General features: G+C 35.0%; 1 protein-coding gene across 8 annotated transcripts in view; it reads right to left on the reverse strand.

Annotated features, from left to right (window-relative positions):
* LOC108694434 (retinoic acid receptor RXR) overlaps positions 1-15,923 on the reverse strand; it is a 103,072-nt gene that overhangs the window by 13,519 nt on the left and 73,630 nt on the right. For 6 of the 8 annotated variants that reach the window (XM_018203932.1, XM_018203934.1, XM_018203930.1 and 3 more), the window contains 2 exons: positions 8,822-8,948; positions 7,887-8,048 (listed from right to left, as the gene is read on the reverse strand). In XM_018203932.1, coding sequence (XP_018059421.1) covers positions 7,887-8,048; positions 8,822-8,948 — 289 coding nt within the window. Of the gene's footprint in view, positions 1-7,886; positions 8,049-8,821; positions 8,949-9,128; positions 9,194-14,919; positions 14,964-15,923 lie in introns of those variants that run through there. The other 2 variants (XM_018203931.1, XM_018203933.1) reach the window with 2 other exon arrangements.

Genomic DNA, 15,923 nt, shown 5'->3' on the forward strand with positions numbered 1-15,923 from the left:
ATATATATATATATATATGTGTGTGTGTAAATTTAACTAACAGTAAAAATAATTTTTTGTTAGATCATCAAAATTATTATAGAAAACTCAAATTTGATAAGCAGTGCTGCTTAAAAAATATTGACATTTCAACAATAAATTTAAGCATTCTATAATTATTTTGACGGTTCAACAAAATTATTTTCAAACCTGTATCTAATTAAATTTTTATTACACTTTAGAAAAATTTGTATTTATATATTTTATATACTTCTCAGAAAAATTATCCTTTCCGTGTACGTATAATTAGCATTCGAATTGTTAATTATGGAATAAATATTCGGGCGATTCAACTTAAATTGCACGCAGTTCCATTTTATTCTCACTTGCAGGATCATTTAATAACTAAGCTAATTCAAGACATCAAGACACGGTGCTCCGACGGTGGATTACCATGAAATTGAAATAAAATGACTCCGGACGAGTATCTTCCAGCGAACGCACAGGCAAACGCTCACACGTACGTTTATTACACGTTTCTTCTCCCGTATCACGCCGGACGGTCGCGGTGCATTTAATCCATGAGAAATGGACGCGCGGCGGTCGTGTCGTGGCGCGCGAAAGGAACGCGAAAATAAGAGCGAGCGCATCGTTCTTCCAACTGGCCACCGTCGACCTGCCTCCCAACGTTGTGCAACGCTATTACTACAATTTGCGGACGAGAAGCATCGCATGACGGTTATGCATTACACGGGGCGTATTAACATGTCCAAATGTTGGAGGTACGACCAGTTTTTATCGGACCGATGGCAAGTCTCTCCCTCTCTCTCGTTCTTTCCCGGTTAATTACGCGTGTGAGATGGTTACAAATTGCCCCGGAGTATTTTTAATGAGACTAATTAAATTCCCGCGCGAAAACGTATACCTGCGCGTTCAGTTACGGATCGACTGTTTTTTGCTTTAAATTTAAATTTATCAGACGGAGGCACTCGCGGAATCGATTGCGTTTTTTGTGATGAAAGAAAAATCCTCGAAAGAAAATCTTGAAACGCAGAAGCATTGATGTTCGAATTTTGTATTCTACATGGGAAAAACAACAGTTTTGGTGAAGTATCTAGAAATTTAGCTAAATAGATAGATCTGAAAATAATTTTGTATGGACCATAAAAATAATCCTAAACCGAGAAAATTTGTTTTGATGTGATTTTTCAAAAACTTTCTTATTTTTAAAAGATTGTGTTGTTCTAAATAAAAAGTAAGAAAGTTTTTAATAATTTTTAATTTTTCGTATTAATAAAATAAACGGTTATTCGTATTAAACATTTTTCTTGTGTACAAAACAATGAACTGTGAAAATTTTTGACCTTCTAGTAATTAGCTTGAACATCATAAATAATTATTTTGACAATCCATTAAAATTATTTATCTAAATTTATCTAAATTTTTAAATACTCCAGCAAAATCATTCTTTTCATATATTAATCCATACAAACTTAAAATACAAGTCTTACATTCATATCTTTGAGAAATTACATTTTCAAAAATGTTAGAATGTTCTGTTTACGTAAGGAATCTTAATTCTCTAACGCAAAGTAAACGCACCTTAAATCTTATAATCCTTTCTAAATTAATAAAACGTGTATCGCGCGACATTCATATATCTCGATTATGTAAGTCAATTAAATATCTTTTCTGAAATAGAGGGACGAGAAGGGAAGCATGAAGCGAACTATTCTTGCCAATCTCGAAGGCATTTTGTCGGTCGAGGAGGAACGAACAGCACTGGGTTAAAGGGTTAATTAGCCGCCACTGGAGCAAAGTGCCTATATACGACGAGAGATGGAGAGGGGGGGGAACCCCCTTCCGCTCGTAGGAACTACGGGTGGGTAGTCGTCCTAACCTCGTGAGCCAACAGCGGCAAGTCCAAGGTTGACGGGGCTCTGATGCAACGCGAACGTCGGCCAGGCCGGTCTGTAGCTCGGTGCAGCTATCGCGGTACGCGGGGTGAGGGGGAGAGAAAGTGGGGGTGAAGAGGGGAGGGGGGACACGTTGACCATCGTGCATCGGGATTCCCTGCACGCCCGGCATGCACCAGCCGTACACCAGCGATCGAGCGCTCGGCGTGAGCGCTCTGCCAACGAGAATGGACGATCTCGAGGCCGCTCGCCGATTCGCGGAAACTAGAGCGGAATTCGCGATAATTCGAATGTGTTTTGAATAATCGCGGAATTCCGCAACTGTGGAAACTGGCCATACGGCTCCGCGAGCCGAAGTTACGCGAAAATATGCACGGTGCATTGAAAATGCATTTGAAAACGATAGAGTAAAGTGGTACCATCTCGGACAATTGTGAACGAAATGAGATTTGAATCCAATTTCGAAGTTTAAAGTTTGGTAATCCTGATCCCATTGCGTGGAGAGTACTAAAGAGTATTCTACCAGAAAAAAATCAAATTTGAATCTCTCGAACATTCAAACTTTATTTCAGGATATATTTAAATTCCTCATCATCCTAAACTTTCATCCCTGATTTTTAGATGAAATTTCAATATTTTCTCTGATTTTTAATATTAAAAATTTTCCTATTTTCGTCCAATTTGGAAACAGTTAATTATCGAAAGAGAACAATTAAAGATAGCAATGTAAATTACTATTAATATTGGGATACTGCTTGCATTTAATTGTTAAGCTGGTAATATATTCCAAATTGCAGAGATACATTATTAATCTTCTTTAAAACTAAGGATTTTAATTCTCCAGAAAATGTAAAATTACATTTCTTTGATTTTTTTGATCCTTTTCGATTTCGACATCTCCCTAATTTCCAGTTTTGTGATAATCTTGTATTTCGTTCAGAATTGTATCGTATTTTACCCTATAATAGAACACTTGTCGAAGTCAATTAATTAAAAAAGAACGAAATCGTACTGAGAGGAAAATTCGATGAAATTAAAATCGAAGGTCTCATAGTCTTTTTAATCTATCTCGTTAATCGTGTAAGAACTTCATTCGTTCGCAAGTCACGCTCGAGATGTTTCACGAAGATTGCAAACGTGTAAAGTCTTTGAGAGAACCCCTCAAACGAAAGAATACTCTGCGAGAATATAACCTCCGGAGGAAAATGTTGTATATTTACACACCGACAATGGTGTCCTTTTTACGTTGATCTCGTTGGTCTCTTTTACGTTGAAGTCGTTACGAAGCAGATCGACCACTTTTATCAAGTAAGGGTGTTGTTAAGAGATCGAAGTACGAAGTGGATAAATATAACTTGGAATATATGTCTCAACGCAGAATCCTTCTTCTCCTCCGTGACTTTACTTTCGTCGCTACATCGCGGTAACTCATGGGCTAAATTAGAAAGTTGATACAAGTTTTAATTGGATAAGTTACTTTGAGAATCTAACTTTCGTATTTGAGCCGTTTCGTAAAGCCACTGAGGGGAAAATGTTAAGGAGATCTACTGTTGTAATGAAATTCGGGGGCATGCTCGTAATACCGTGGTATGAATTTGTATCGATGCATGGAATGTTAAAGATGCAAATGGTACATATTACGTATCAATTATAATCGCCCAATTGAAGACCGGTTATCGCGACAATGTTAATTTTTTCCTCACTGATTGTGAGAAAAAGTGAAATACTTTTGGTAACGACATTTCATTGACATTTCTGAAATTTAAATATCTGTAATTAGTTTCGTGAAATAATAAAAACGAAAATAGTACTTTTATAAAAATATTAGTTATAGCAACAACGTATGTGAATTAATTGATAATTATTATAGTAATTAATTGATAGTAAAATAGTGATTGTAATTACATAATTCAAATTTCGTACAAATAAGATATGACATATACATCTTTTCAGTCTTGACAAAGTGTTTTTTTTTTTTAATTAAATAATGTTATAACTAATTAATCATTTATTGCAAGTAATAGTTTTTGACAATTACTATGATGATTGATATTATATTTTTTTGGTAATTTATTTTTTTACTTTAAGCACCACTACGGTCTAAATGTTAATTTCAGAAATGATAATTGTGTGCCGATATGGTCAGACTTTCAACGCAATCAATCTGAAATATTGATAATTCCCTCAATCTTATTTTTCGCAATAAATTTATTACAATTTTTTAAAATTAAATTTGAGAAATTTGGAGAGATTATCAATATTTCAGATTAATTCATTTAAAAATATATATATAGTTCGATATCTTAACATTAAGACCATAGTGGCGTTTTATATTTAAAATAATTCGTATTTAATATAAACGGTCTTATTTCCAATCTTATAACTTATTTTTGTTCTTGTATATTATAATTTTACATGTAGAGGTGCTATTTTTAAATGTCTAGTTACTGATAAGATTATTTTTTTTCACTGTTTATATATTTTCTTAATTTTTATTTATTCTCGTGAACATGACACTCAAATATAATTAGATTAGATTATTATTGTGAAAATACAACCACTTGAAAAAAAGTGAAAATATTTTAAAAAAAAGTAAGATTTCATTTCTTTGAAATGAAAATTCACTCTAAAAAGAAAGAAAACTGTCATTCTTTTTCAAGAAGTGAAGGGTTGTATTTCCATTTTCTTGGAGTGAGATTTCACTCCAAGACTGCAAGAAATTTAGAGTGTAGGTATACACTGAGAAAAATCTTCTGGTTCAATCAACAGAAAGATTCAACTAGAATTTCGAATGAAAACAATTTTTTTTCTACTTTTACGATTTCTAATTATCATAATCATTTTCTAGTTATTATAACCAGAAATTCTTACTATTCTGTGATAACGTAGGTGGACCTTTTTGTTAGTTTAACCAGTACATTTTTCTCTGTGTACCTATACTTGAATAGAAAAGATTCCAAAAGATTTGTACTTCATCTTCTATGGAGCTTATATAGATGAACGTAAATAATGTAGAAGGTAAAATTATTTTATCGTGTAATTATCATACATAAAGGTAAAGATAGTTCGTTTCATTGCGACGTTCTTCGATGATTACGAAAGCCGACAAAAACGCGTGTTGACAAGGTGCAGCAGAACATCGCTATTGTAACGGCCGATATGCGGTGTTTGCGATGGAGCATTCGGGCGAGCAGTTCGCGTGTTCGCATAAAAGTCATCGCAGATGTTTCTTCCTTTTCAGCAATGCATTTTCGCGGACACACACGCAACGCGGCGGTTCGCCGCGACCGGACCTGTTGCAGCTGCAACACGAAAGACGATACGCGGACTCCGTTCTTGCGACGGCCGATGTGCGGTGTGGAAGCCTTTTCACCTACTATCATGTTTCCCCGCCTCGCGCGACGATGCCTTGGCGTTACGTGTCTCGTTGGTTCGTCGACATTTTTATTATTCTATCAGTCGATGATGGTTCGACGCACCGCGCCGATTATGCAAACGCGACGCCGCGTTCGCAGCTTTTTTTCTTACGTATGCACACAAGAAAAAACGGTCGCGCGAAAATCTCCGTTAATAATTAAGAATACGTCGCGTGAGTCAGTATCGGATTTCCGAAGAACGGTATATCGTAACGCGAGAGCTAAGAAATTCTTTTACACAGCAGAATAAGGATATCCGAGAACTTCCGAAATATTTATTTCAGCCACGTTGCGTAATCTGGTAATCCGAAACGATTGTACAAAACGATTGTTATTAATTTTATAGAACTATCAATTTGATATTTTGATTTGAATAATTATGTCGATTTTTTTTCTTTCTTGTATTAGATATACAGTACAGAGAAAATATATAAATATAATATAAATAATTTCAACAATATAAATACTACCAAAATAATTCTTCAATAATCGAATAAGAAGTTATCAAATGATTGGCAGTTTTAGTAAGATATCATTGGTGGTTTTAGTGTTAAACCTAAATGAATCAGTTTTCGATCTCAGCGGATTTTCAGGATGTTGTTGTGCTGTCCCGTCAAATATTAAATGTCTCAATTCAAACAAACCGTAACAAAAAATCTGCTAAAGAATGTTTTAAACTAAATTTTGTAAAATATGTTTAGAATGTGTATTAAGTTCTAAGAAGTAACGCAATAGTTGAATATGTTTTCTCTGCAATGAACGAAGTATGGACAGCGGAAAAACTCAACTCTGAATTTGTATTTTAAAAGCAACACTATAATAACGAATATTAATTTTGATTTCAGCTATCAAGAATTTTATGCATTTCTTAAGAGAGAAAATTCCTTATTAAAAATAATTTTAAATGATAAATATAGATAACTGTATTATCTTTTTAAATAAATAACTATTATTATACATTTGTAATAAAGTTATTCAGCTTTAGATCTGAAAATATACGATGATCATCTTAAAATTAAACCAAAAACAAAATTATAAACTATCTAACGTCGAATTTTTTCCACGTGATATTAATATTCAAGTGGAATCATGATCGTTAAATGCGATCGTAACTTCGCAGACGGTACATCAAATACTTTGACGAGCACGTGTATCCTCCCTCTGAAGAAGTTAATGCTAATCCCTCGAGTAAAGATACGAGACAGCCTCAAGACTTATCGAGCGTTAAATAATTGAGGAAAAGTCGACGGTTGCCTCGAGAACTGTATTCCGCCACTAAAAATGCCGATAACAATGTCTCCGTGTTTGCATTCGTCGTCCACTCGGTTTAATTATTCGGAATCGTGTTGCTTGCTTTTTGCGCATCGCTTACTTCGATTGAGCGCAGGTTGGAGAATAGATTATAATTGGAAAAAACGAAGCATTATATTTATCGGCGATGCTTTATCGCGACGCGTCACTATATAAGTAACATGAGCTGCATAATAAATAAACGGCCTGCTTATTATTATTGCATTGTCGGTGGAACTTGTCGGTAAACGAATTATTCACCGTCGTCCCCAGTGACGAGGGTCAGGATTATCAAGCGAATCTGGAGGACCTTGAACCTCTCGCGATAGTAAAGTCATCTGACGACAATGATGACGACGACGACGATAAATTCATATTCATAGGGCGTATCTTAGTCTCTCTTTCCAGGGTTGTTTCTCATCCTAAAATTCCATAACTTTTCCCTGACAATTTCAAAAGACAAAATTTTATAATTTTCCCTGTGTGACTTCAGTAATATTTAAAATTTTTTTTATAATTTCGTCCTACTTATTTGGAAACCGTTAAATATTTTGTTAAAATTAATTTAACGTAGCAATGTAAATTAATATTAATAATGCTGACACTTGTTGTTGTTATTAGTAAAACTGTGTAGAGTATATATAATAAATGACGTATATATAATAAATTTCTTTAAAGTCAAGAGTTTTAATTTTTCTAGAAAATTTTACAAAATTCCCTGATTTTTATCTTATTTCCATTTTTGTAGCAAACTGTTTTTATAGCAACCCTGCTTTCTCTCTTTTTGGGGAATCTTTATAATTCCGTATGCTCGCTTCCTTCGAGAAACGCAATGGAAGAGCAAGGTAATTATTTTGCACGATGAAATGCATAAGGGATACACAAACGAGTTTGTTCGCTCCTATTGAAGTCGCCGCTCGAAAGATTCAGCTGCAATCGAAACGCCGATTATCCTCGAGCGCGTATATTTCTTGAATAAAATCGCAGCGCGTCAAGGATCAAATTTGCATGACAAATAGCGAGGTACACGAGGAAGTCTTACTTCGTTAGAACTTCCATCGGATACATACTTCCTTACGAATGTATTAAATTGAAGCATTTTCTATGGATATCACGAGAGATAGCGCAATAAATTGTTCCTCAACTCTTCACGGAACTTCTTCACTTCAAAGTGGAAAGGTAAGGAGAATGGTAAGTGGAAGTCAATAAGGTTATCGGGATTCGTTCGGCCGATCATTTATACTAACGAGTTCGTTGCATAACGACATGGAAATGATAAACTTACCTGTAAACGCCGTAGTGTTTGCCACTCGCACGGTCGCCACAGATCGAACATAGATGTTTGCTGCCCGACAAGGGGTGATTAGGCGGATAAGGCGTGACCGTTTTGCTCTGGCCGCTGGGCGATGTACTCAGGAGGTTGCTGTGACAACCAGCATTGAAGGGTCTTTACATGCAAAGCAGAGAATGATTGTCTATGAGAACTACGCCGCTACAACCGTAGCATGCACATTTCGGAAACCCCCTGTGCTAATTTATAGATTGCGAAAAATGCGCTCTTAACCCTCCGGAGCTGACGGTGAGTTTATAGATTATTTTTATTAAAATATGTTATAAATATGCAAAAACATGTCAAACAATAATTTCAATTTTCTTTATGTTACATTTGCAAATTTATTCTTATTAAAATGTGCTTGATGTATTCGTTCTTTTTTATATACATATCTATCTATTTTGGTTCCTTCAAATTAATATACATAGATAAATACAATAATTTTTCAGTTCTATATACATGATGGGTCGTTCGTGGATTCATTTTTATCATTTTTGCAAGTATATACAAAAAAATTATTAAGTGATTCTTACATATTATAATTTAATGTCTTTAAAAATATTTATAAAATTATGTTATATTTAAAAAAAATGATAGAAATTATTATTTAACTAAATGCTCCAAATATTTCAAAGAAAAAGACACGAATGACTCAATCGTATGTATTAAGCATTAAATGGGTCTTATAGATCAAGCGTAACTTAATTTAGAAGAGTTAAAATCTTAGGAAATCATAACGAACAGTATTTCTTGCAATTCTTTTAATTAAAAAGAGATAATCGAGAATTCTCTTTAAAAAAGATCATTTAAAAAATTCGTTTATTATCGAGTCTGGTTTTATATGAATATTTACTAAGAATAAATTGAAGTGTTATAAGAATACCTACCCTGGACTGTTGGGACCCGATGGGCTGAAGTTCCCTGGGTTGATAAGAGCTGTGTCGGGCTTCAAGTCGAGAGGACTTTGCGGACCCACCGATGACATCGACATATTGCTGTTATCTAAACTCAGCCCTGAAACGAAAAAAAAAAAAAAAATCGAATTTATTTCACCAGGATTTCACTTTATAGTCTATTTATTTTATTAATATTTATATTCGTTTTCTACTCGATGCTACATACACGCGTCATTCTTCCGTCTAGAAATTTTTTCAGACGATGGACGATCACGCGCAATAAAGAGCAAGAAATCACCTTCAATGCAAATCACAGGCAATTCTTGATGTTGCGTGAGAAGCGCATCTATTATGCGATACCGGTGCTTCGTGGTTGGTATCCTTTCTAAAACGGTGAAAGGGCGAAGATCAGCAGTCAAGCGCCTTTTCCGCGTCTTCCGTGTCCTTCGACATTCCTCTCGCGCGATGGACGACGACGCCTCTCGATAGCGAATGCTACCGGCACCGGTCAACAATTTACAATTACGGTAAAACCCGAGATGCGAATCGTAGAGTTCGAGATTGATCGAATCGACGCTTCGAAAAGAAAGTTCGTGCTCACCGCGAGAGAAAGATAGGAGCGATTCTGCTCTCGAAGGTCGAGCGAAATTACGCGATTACGAGACGAATGCGAAGTGCCAATGGTTGCATGAAAACACTTATTTTGCCCTTAACGTGTTGAGTCTCGTTCGCCTCGAGTAGACTCTCATTATCTGAGAATTCTCTCCTCGGCATCACGTGAATGTGAATTCTTTTTTTTGCTGCGGAACGAGGAGATTGCACTTTACGTGCCGATAATATCTCTGGTATCATAAGTAGTAATACACTATATTTAATCGATAAATTGAATTATTATCTATTTAATTATTATCTATTTAATTAAGTGAAACTAAGATCTTATGAGTTTAAAAGTAGCGGCGATATATTCGCGATTTGATACTCGCAGATCTTGGGATAAGGAGTGTCTAATGGAATGTAGATTCCACATTTGAAAAATTACTAGAAGGATTTATGAATATGAGAATCTATCGTCAGAGTAACGTGAATTGAGTCGTCCTAGTGTATTCGTGATTTAAAGTGAGAGTGTATAATTATTAAATTAATGTCAAATTAGATAAACTCAATTTGAGTTTTTAATCCATTTCTACAAGGCATCACTCAATACATCGTTAATTAACAACAAGGCAATGGAATTAACAGTTAAACAATTTAATTCAAGAAATGTATTAAATTGAAATTTCAAATTTAGCTTATTATTTATTAAGTGCATATGTTGATATTGTTCAAGCGGGGAATACATACAGACTTTTGCATAACGCATAATGCATAATCCATAAGAAAATGAATCAAAATCTTTCATTTCTTTCCTTTCTTTTGAAATAAAGAATTCTGATTTTCTTATACAAGAGTCAGTGTTCCTCGCTTTACTTCTTTGAAAGCAATTTAACCACAGAAAGAAATTACTCTAGATTTTGACACACAAAACTTGGAAATCAAAAATAACAAAATGGTAATTAACCCACCGCCACATAAATTTGAACCTATCAGTTAAAGTTCTTCAGTTAAAACTTTTTTTGCATCAGTACGTACATTAAATTTGTTATTTTGGCTCGTAGTCCTTCTTAACATACTCTTATTTAATTTCATTACTTGAGCCATATTATATTATGTATTTTAAAGCTTTTTAGCTCTTTAGCTCAAGCTAAAACAAAATATCGATGCTTTTAAAGACCATAGTTGTCAAAAAGTTAACTCAATGGATTGGCTGTGTTGATCTTTTCACATCTAACAGTGTAGAAGTAAAAGTACAGATTTAAAAGTCTGCCAAATTCTTCCAGATTCGTGTGACATTTATGACTCTAAATGTCTGGCAAGATTCGACCGTAAGACCCTCGAAAGTAAGAGTTGGAAACAAATGCCCGAGGGAGCAAGAACCCCATGAAATAAGGGGATTCGTGAAAGTGGTCTTGTACATAAAAGGGTCTGGTGGTTTCACGCAATCGACAATACGTTACCGACATTTGTATTAGAGCTCATTTCATCGGCATGAGGCGCGAGATTACAAAAAAAAAAAAAAAAAAAAAGAAGAAGAACAAATCTACAACGAAGTCTTGAGGGAATATGAATCGGAATGCTCTGTGAATGAGACGAAAATGCTTCTCTCCCATCAACCATCGACGAGATATCGCTAATTTCGCGTCTATTGTACCGTCAATTTTGATATGACAGTCTCACGGAATTACAGAGTATTGATCCTCACGATACATTTCCCATTATGCGGCTCCCTCGAGTGTTTATCGGTCGTCTCTTTCCTCTTTAGCCTTCAATAGCATAGATTCAGCCTCCCTCAAGGGAGAAAGGTTTCTTTTCCGTTGCACAAAAAAAGCAATCCATTTTTGCGCTCGGTGCTTATTCCCTTTAATGATGGCGAAGTGATCGATGCAGGTTTACATTTCGCGGAAAAAAATTCCCGTAGAGAATTTACGTCGCTTATTAGTAATAATCCTTTCAAACGTCAAGCATTTTTGAAATTGTCTCATGGCACGAATATCAAGAATAAAGATAGAAGATTGATTATCGAAAATAGCATCTTCTGTTGATTGTAAGCTGGACTAATATACAGCATTTATTAATATTTTACAATATCAATCTCATAAATTACTAATTAAGCTGTATCACTTTATATAGATGTTGGCAACAAAATTAATTGCCGTCTATCTAAAGTCGTTATCTTGTGCATAATGCATAAAGCAACTTATCAGAATTTTTTATTTCAAAGGAAAGGAGAGAAATGAAGGGCTTTAATTGGTTCATTTCTTATGGATTATACAAGATTACATGGTTATACAAGATCTATGCTTCTTGTTTAAACAATATCAAGATACACAGTTAATAAACACATTGAAAAAAATACTAAATTTTAATTGTTTGAATAGCTCTAAATAAATATATTATATCTTCACTAAACATATTTTTATTTAATATAAAAACCATTTGATTTAATCATAACTTTTTTAAGTAAATATTCATTTACTGTAAATAAATCATGGTAAATGCTTATGTAGTACTCAAAGAAATTAGTATTGAGATTTAATTTTGAAATTAAATATTTTTTCAGTGTATCGAGCACGGAGCAACGCCTTCGCGCTCTATTATTGTACAATCCTCAATCAGCAGTAGTAATCATCTCGCGTGAAACCGAATGGGTCGTCTCTCCTCGACGACCTTGTCTGACCATCGCAGGCATTTTTCACTTTCTATATATTCAAGCGGCCGACCCATTATTGCTCGACGATGATGAGCCCCCGGACCTCGCACCTCGGCTCGCGTTTTCTCCCGCACCGTGGGAGTTAGGGTGAAACGTCCGGGAAGATAAATGACATTTTAATCGACTCCAGGCACGATCGCCGAGGGACGCGATGTTGACGAATGTTTGCGAGACGACAAAGGAAGGAGGCGGTATTAAGCCCCGTCTAGACGATCTATAATTCGGAGATAGAATTCTATCCATTATGGACCGAAACTGTAAACAAATTTTATGGAAAGAAACCTTTCGCGTTGACGCTGTCAACTTCGCAAATATCCTCTCCTGAATTTTAAACTTGGATTGAAAAACTTTTCTCAAAACCTTTCTTTTTCTATCTTTTTTAAAGATAAATGTATTAAGAAGCTTATTAAATTTTATTTCTTGCAATTTTATAATATTTTTCATAATTTTAATCTCTTTATGTGAAAAACGAATTTGATAGCTTTAAGAATTTTGGAATCTCAAGTTCCAAGTTTCTTTTTGATTCTGTCGTCTAAAATGGGCTTTATAGGAGGTGGCTGCAGCAACAAGCGTTCGTTCAGACGATTCGCTGTTGAGGACGCGTCAAGTGCATCGGTAATTGCACGCCTGACGTCACTCTCCATCGCTCTCCGTCTCTCTCTCTCCTACACTCTTTCTCGTTTACTCTCCGATCCATTCGGCCGACTCGCTCGCTCGGAAGCGCATCACTAACCGACAAATGCGCAGCAGACGAATAGATTGGGATTTATGGCGCTGCACCAGAAATGACCGCCAAGAAAATATCGATGGTCACTAATCAGTATGGAAGATAGCACCGACTTTTTTTACAAATACCGAGAAAATTTACACGAAAGGAATGATTTTGCTGTAATATCTAAAAATTTAGATAAATATACATCCGAAAATAATTTTTATCTTTGTTAATAAAGATATCACGTTAATAAAGTAATTGACATCCTGAGATTGTTCGTTGTTGGCCTTGTTTTTATAATTTAAAAATAAAATTTAAAAATAATTTTATTGGACATCAAAATAATTACGAAAAAAAACTCGAATATTATGAGCAACGCTGCAAAAAGATTTGACATTCTAACAATCAATTTGAGTGTCCTAATCGTTATTTCGACAATTCAACAAAATTATTTTAAATCTCTTTGTTTAACTAAATTTTTACGTACTGCAGTGAAAATTTTTTCATGTAACATTATATGGACATAATGTTCTATGTATACACCATAATACATATAAAAAACATTACAGCAGTTTATTGAATATAGATTATCAAGTATCAAATATAATTATTATAATTAGTACACAATTATTTATAATATACAATTAAATAACTTATTACATTTATTAAATAATTGTGTATAGTTACATTACACGTTTCTTAATTATATATTATTTGAAAGAAAATAAATAAGTTCTGGCTCATTAACGAGATATCCGTCTTCATAAAAACTGTGTTCAGTTAACGATATACTCTCGGATAATATCGATTCTTTTTCTAAGACGGCAAACCGCCACGCCACATCGAGAGAGAAAGAGAGAGAATACGACGATTATTTTTAGGCCAATGCAACGGGCAGCGAGCGACCGATGCGCATTACCTATATCGGCTGCTGGGAGTTCGTGGACCGAGAAGGAGCGAATGTTCGATCAGGAGAGGCCGAGCTGAGCCGAGCTGAGCCGGTGAAACGGGGCCACCACGTGGCCGCTCCGGTGACCCACAAAATGATTTATGCGGTCGATCCGAGACCGTGGAGAGTTCGCGCTGGAATTATTCCATGGATGCTCTCGGCTTGTGCGCTGGTAATCGCGATAACGACCCAAGGATCGAAATAGCACGCGAATCCCGCCAGATACATAACGGATTTAACACTTTCGCACTTCGTTTACCTTGAGATTAAAAGAAAGATAAATTATCAGGTAGATCGTCGCACACGAGACACGTGTCGAACTAACGAGAGTTTCGTTCTCTTCGAGTCCATCTGCAGTTACATTCTGTGACTTTTAATGTCGTTAAGAGTTACAGAGTGTAATTTTAGATTGTGTGACAGGATTTTCACAATATTTAATTATCTAAAGATTAAAGGTTAACAAGAAATTTATCAATGAAATTCTTGAATTTCTTGTAATCTTCGATCTTAGGTAACAACAGAGAGAGAGAGAGAGAGAGAGAGAGAGAGAGAGAGAGAACGATTTTACTGAAAGACCTAAAATTTTACTAGATACAGATCTGAAAATAACTTTATTGCACCATCGAAATGTTTATACTGAAAACGAAAAAGTGATGAGTAATGCTACAAAACAATTTCGATTTTCTAGCGAGCAGTTTTAGTCTGCAACAGAATTATTTTCACGGTCCAACAAATTTTTCTGTATCCAAAACATTTTACATCTTTCAGAAAAATCATTGAGAGAAATGCTTGGTTTGAATAATTATTTTGATAGGTAAATTACCAAAATTTTCATGTTTTTTTAATTAAAAAAACCTGTGTTGTTCCAATTAAAATTTGATTATTCTAATCAAAATTTAATTAAACTAGCATAATCTTTAAAATATAAGAAAATTTTTACGTATCAAAAAAATAATTGTTATTCATATACCAAATTCCATTTCTCTCAGTGTAGATATTATGAAAGTCTTTAAAATAGTATTTTGCAGACGATACTCGTCTTCATCTCGGTGTACTTCAAATTCTGATGAATCGACATACATTTCTTCATTCTCTCGCGTTTCCGTGAACGTTTTCCTTACCGTCCTGATTATGACGGGAGTATCTCATAATGAGAGACGGACGGCGTGCGCGATCGCTTTTAATTCCAGGAAGTTTTCTCGGCCAATCTCGCGAGTGATCGTCGTCGCCGTCGTCGCCGTCGTCGTTACGTATACACGCGCGAGCGATGATCTCGGTGCATTTGCTCTCGGTGTGCGTCAGCGATTCGCCGCGTGCGTTCGCGTGCACGGAGATGAGTTATACATCGAGGTCGTAGCTCTCGCTCTTCTCGCGGCTGACTTCTATTTCGAGTGTCGGGTCGTCGCCGTTCGCCATCATCGTCGTCGCTTGCATGCCACTCATCACTCTCATTTATTAAACATCACGCCGCTGGTTTAATTACGCAACCGGTCGACCGGCCGGCCGGCTGGCAAAACGATGGACCGAAGGTCGTCAACAATCCGCGAGATTCCAAGGAAGTGCCCGTTGCAGCGGGCGAGATAGAGACTGCATTGCGATACATCGCACGCGTTTGCTGCAGTTATTGCGTGACATGCGCGTATGTACGTACGTTCGTGATGTTAGAATTTTGAAAAACTTGCTACTTTTACACGGAAAAAACGATTTTGCTAAAATCTAAAATTTTACTGAATATAGATCTCTTAAATAATAATAATAATAATAATAATTTTGTTGAAAACTCAAACTAAAATAGAAAAATTTTTTGCCATCAGTTTTTAGTTTTTAACTTAATTATTTTGATGGTTCCAACGAAATTATTTTCTATATCCAGTAAAATTTTAGCAAACGTCAAACTTATGAATGCAAAACAAAAAATGAATGTTAAATAAGACAAAGAAACGAGCGAAAAGCGATTTAGAAACATTAAGATGATATAATAAATTATTTAGTGTCTAATAATGTACAAAATTAATGTAATTTTCTTAATTAATTAATTATATATCATCTTAATATATTACAATAAAAAAATACTAAATTTTAATATTTGTTTTAAGTAGATATTTACTAAATGTATATATTTATG

Source organism: Atta colombica, unplaced genomic scaffold (genome assembly GCF_001594045.1).
Source record: "Atta colombica isolate Treedump-2 unplaced genomic scaffold, Acol1.0 scaffold12, whole genome shotgun sequence".
In the NCBI taxonomy this organism is placed as follows: Eukaryota; Metazoa; Arthropoda; class Insecta; order Hymenoptera; family Formicidae; genus Atta; species Atta colombica.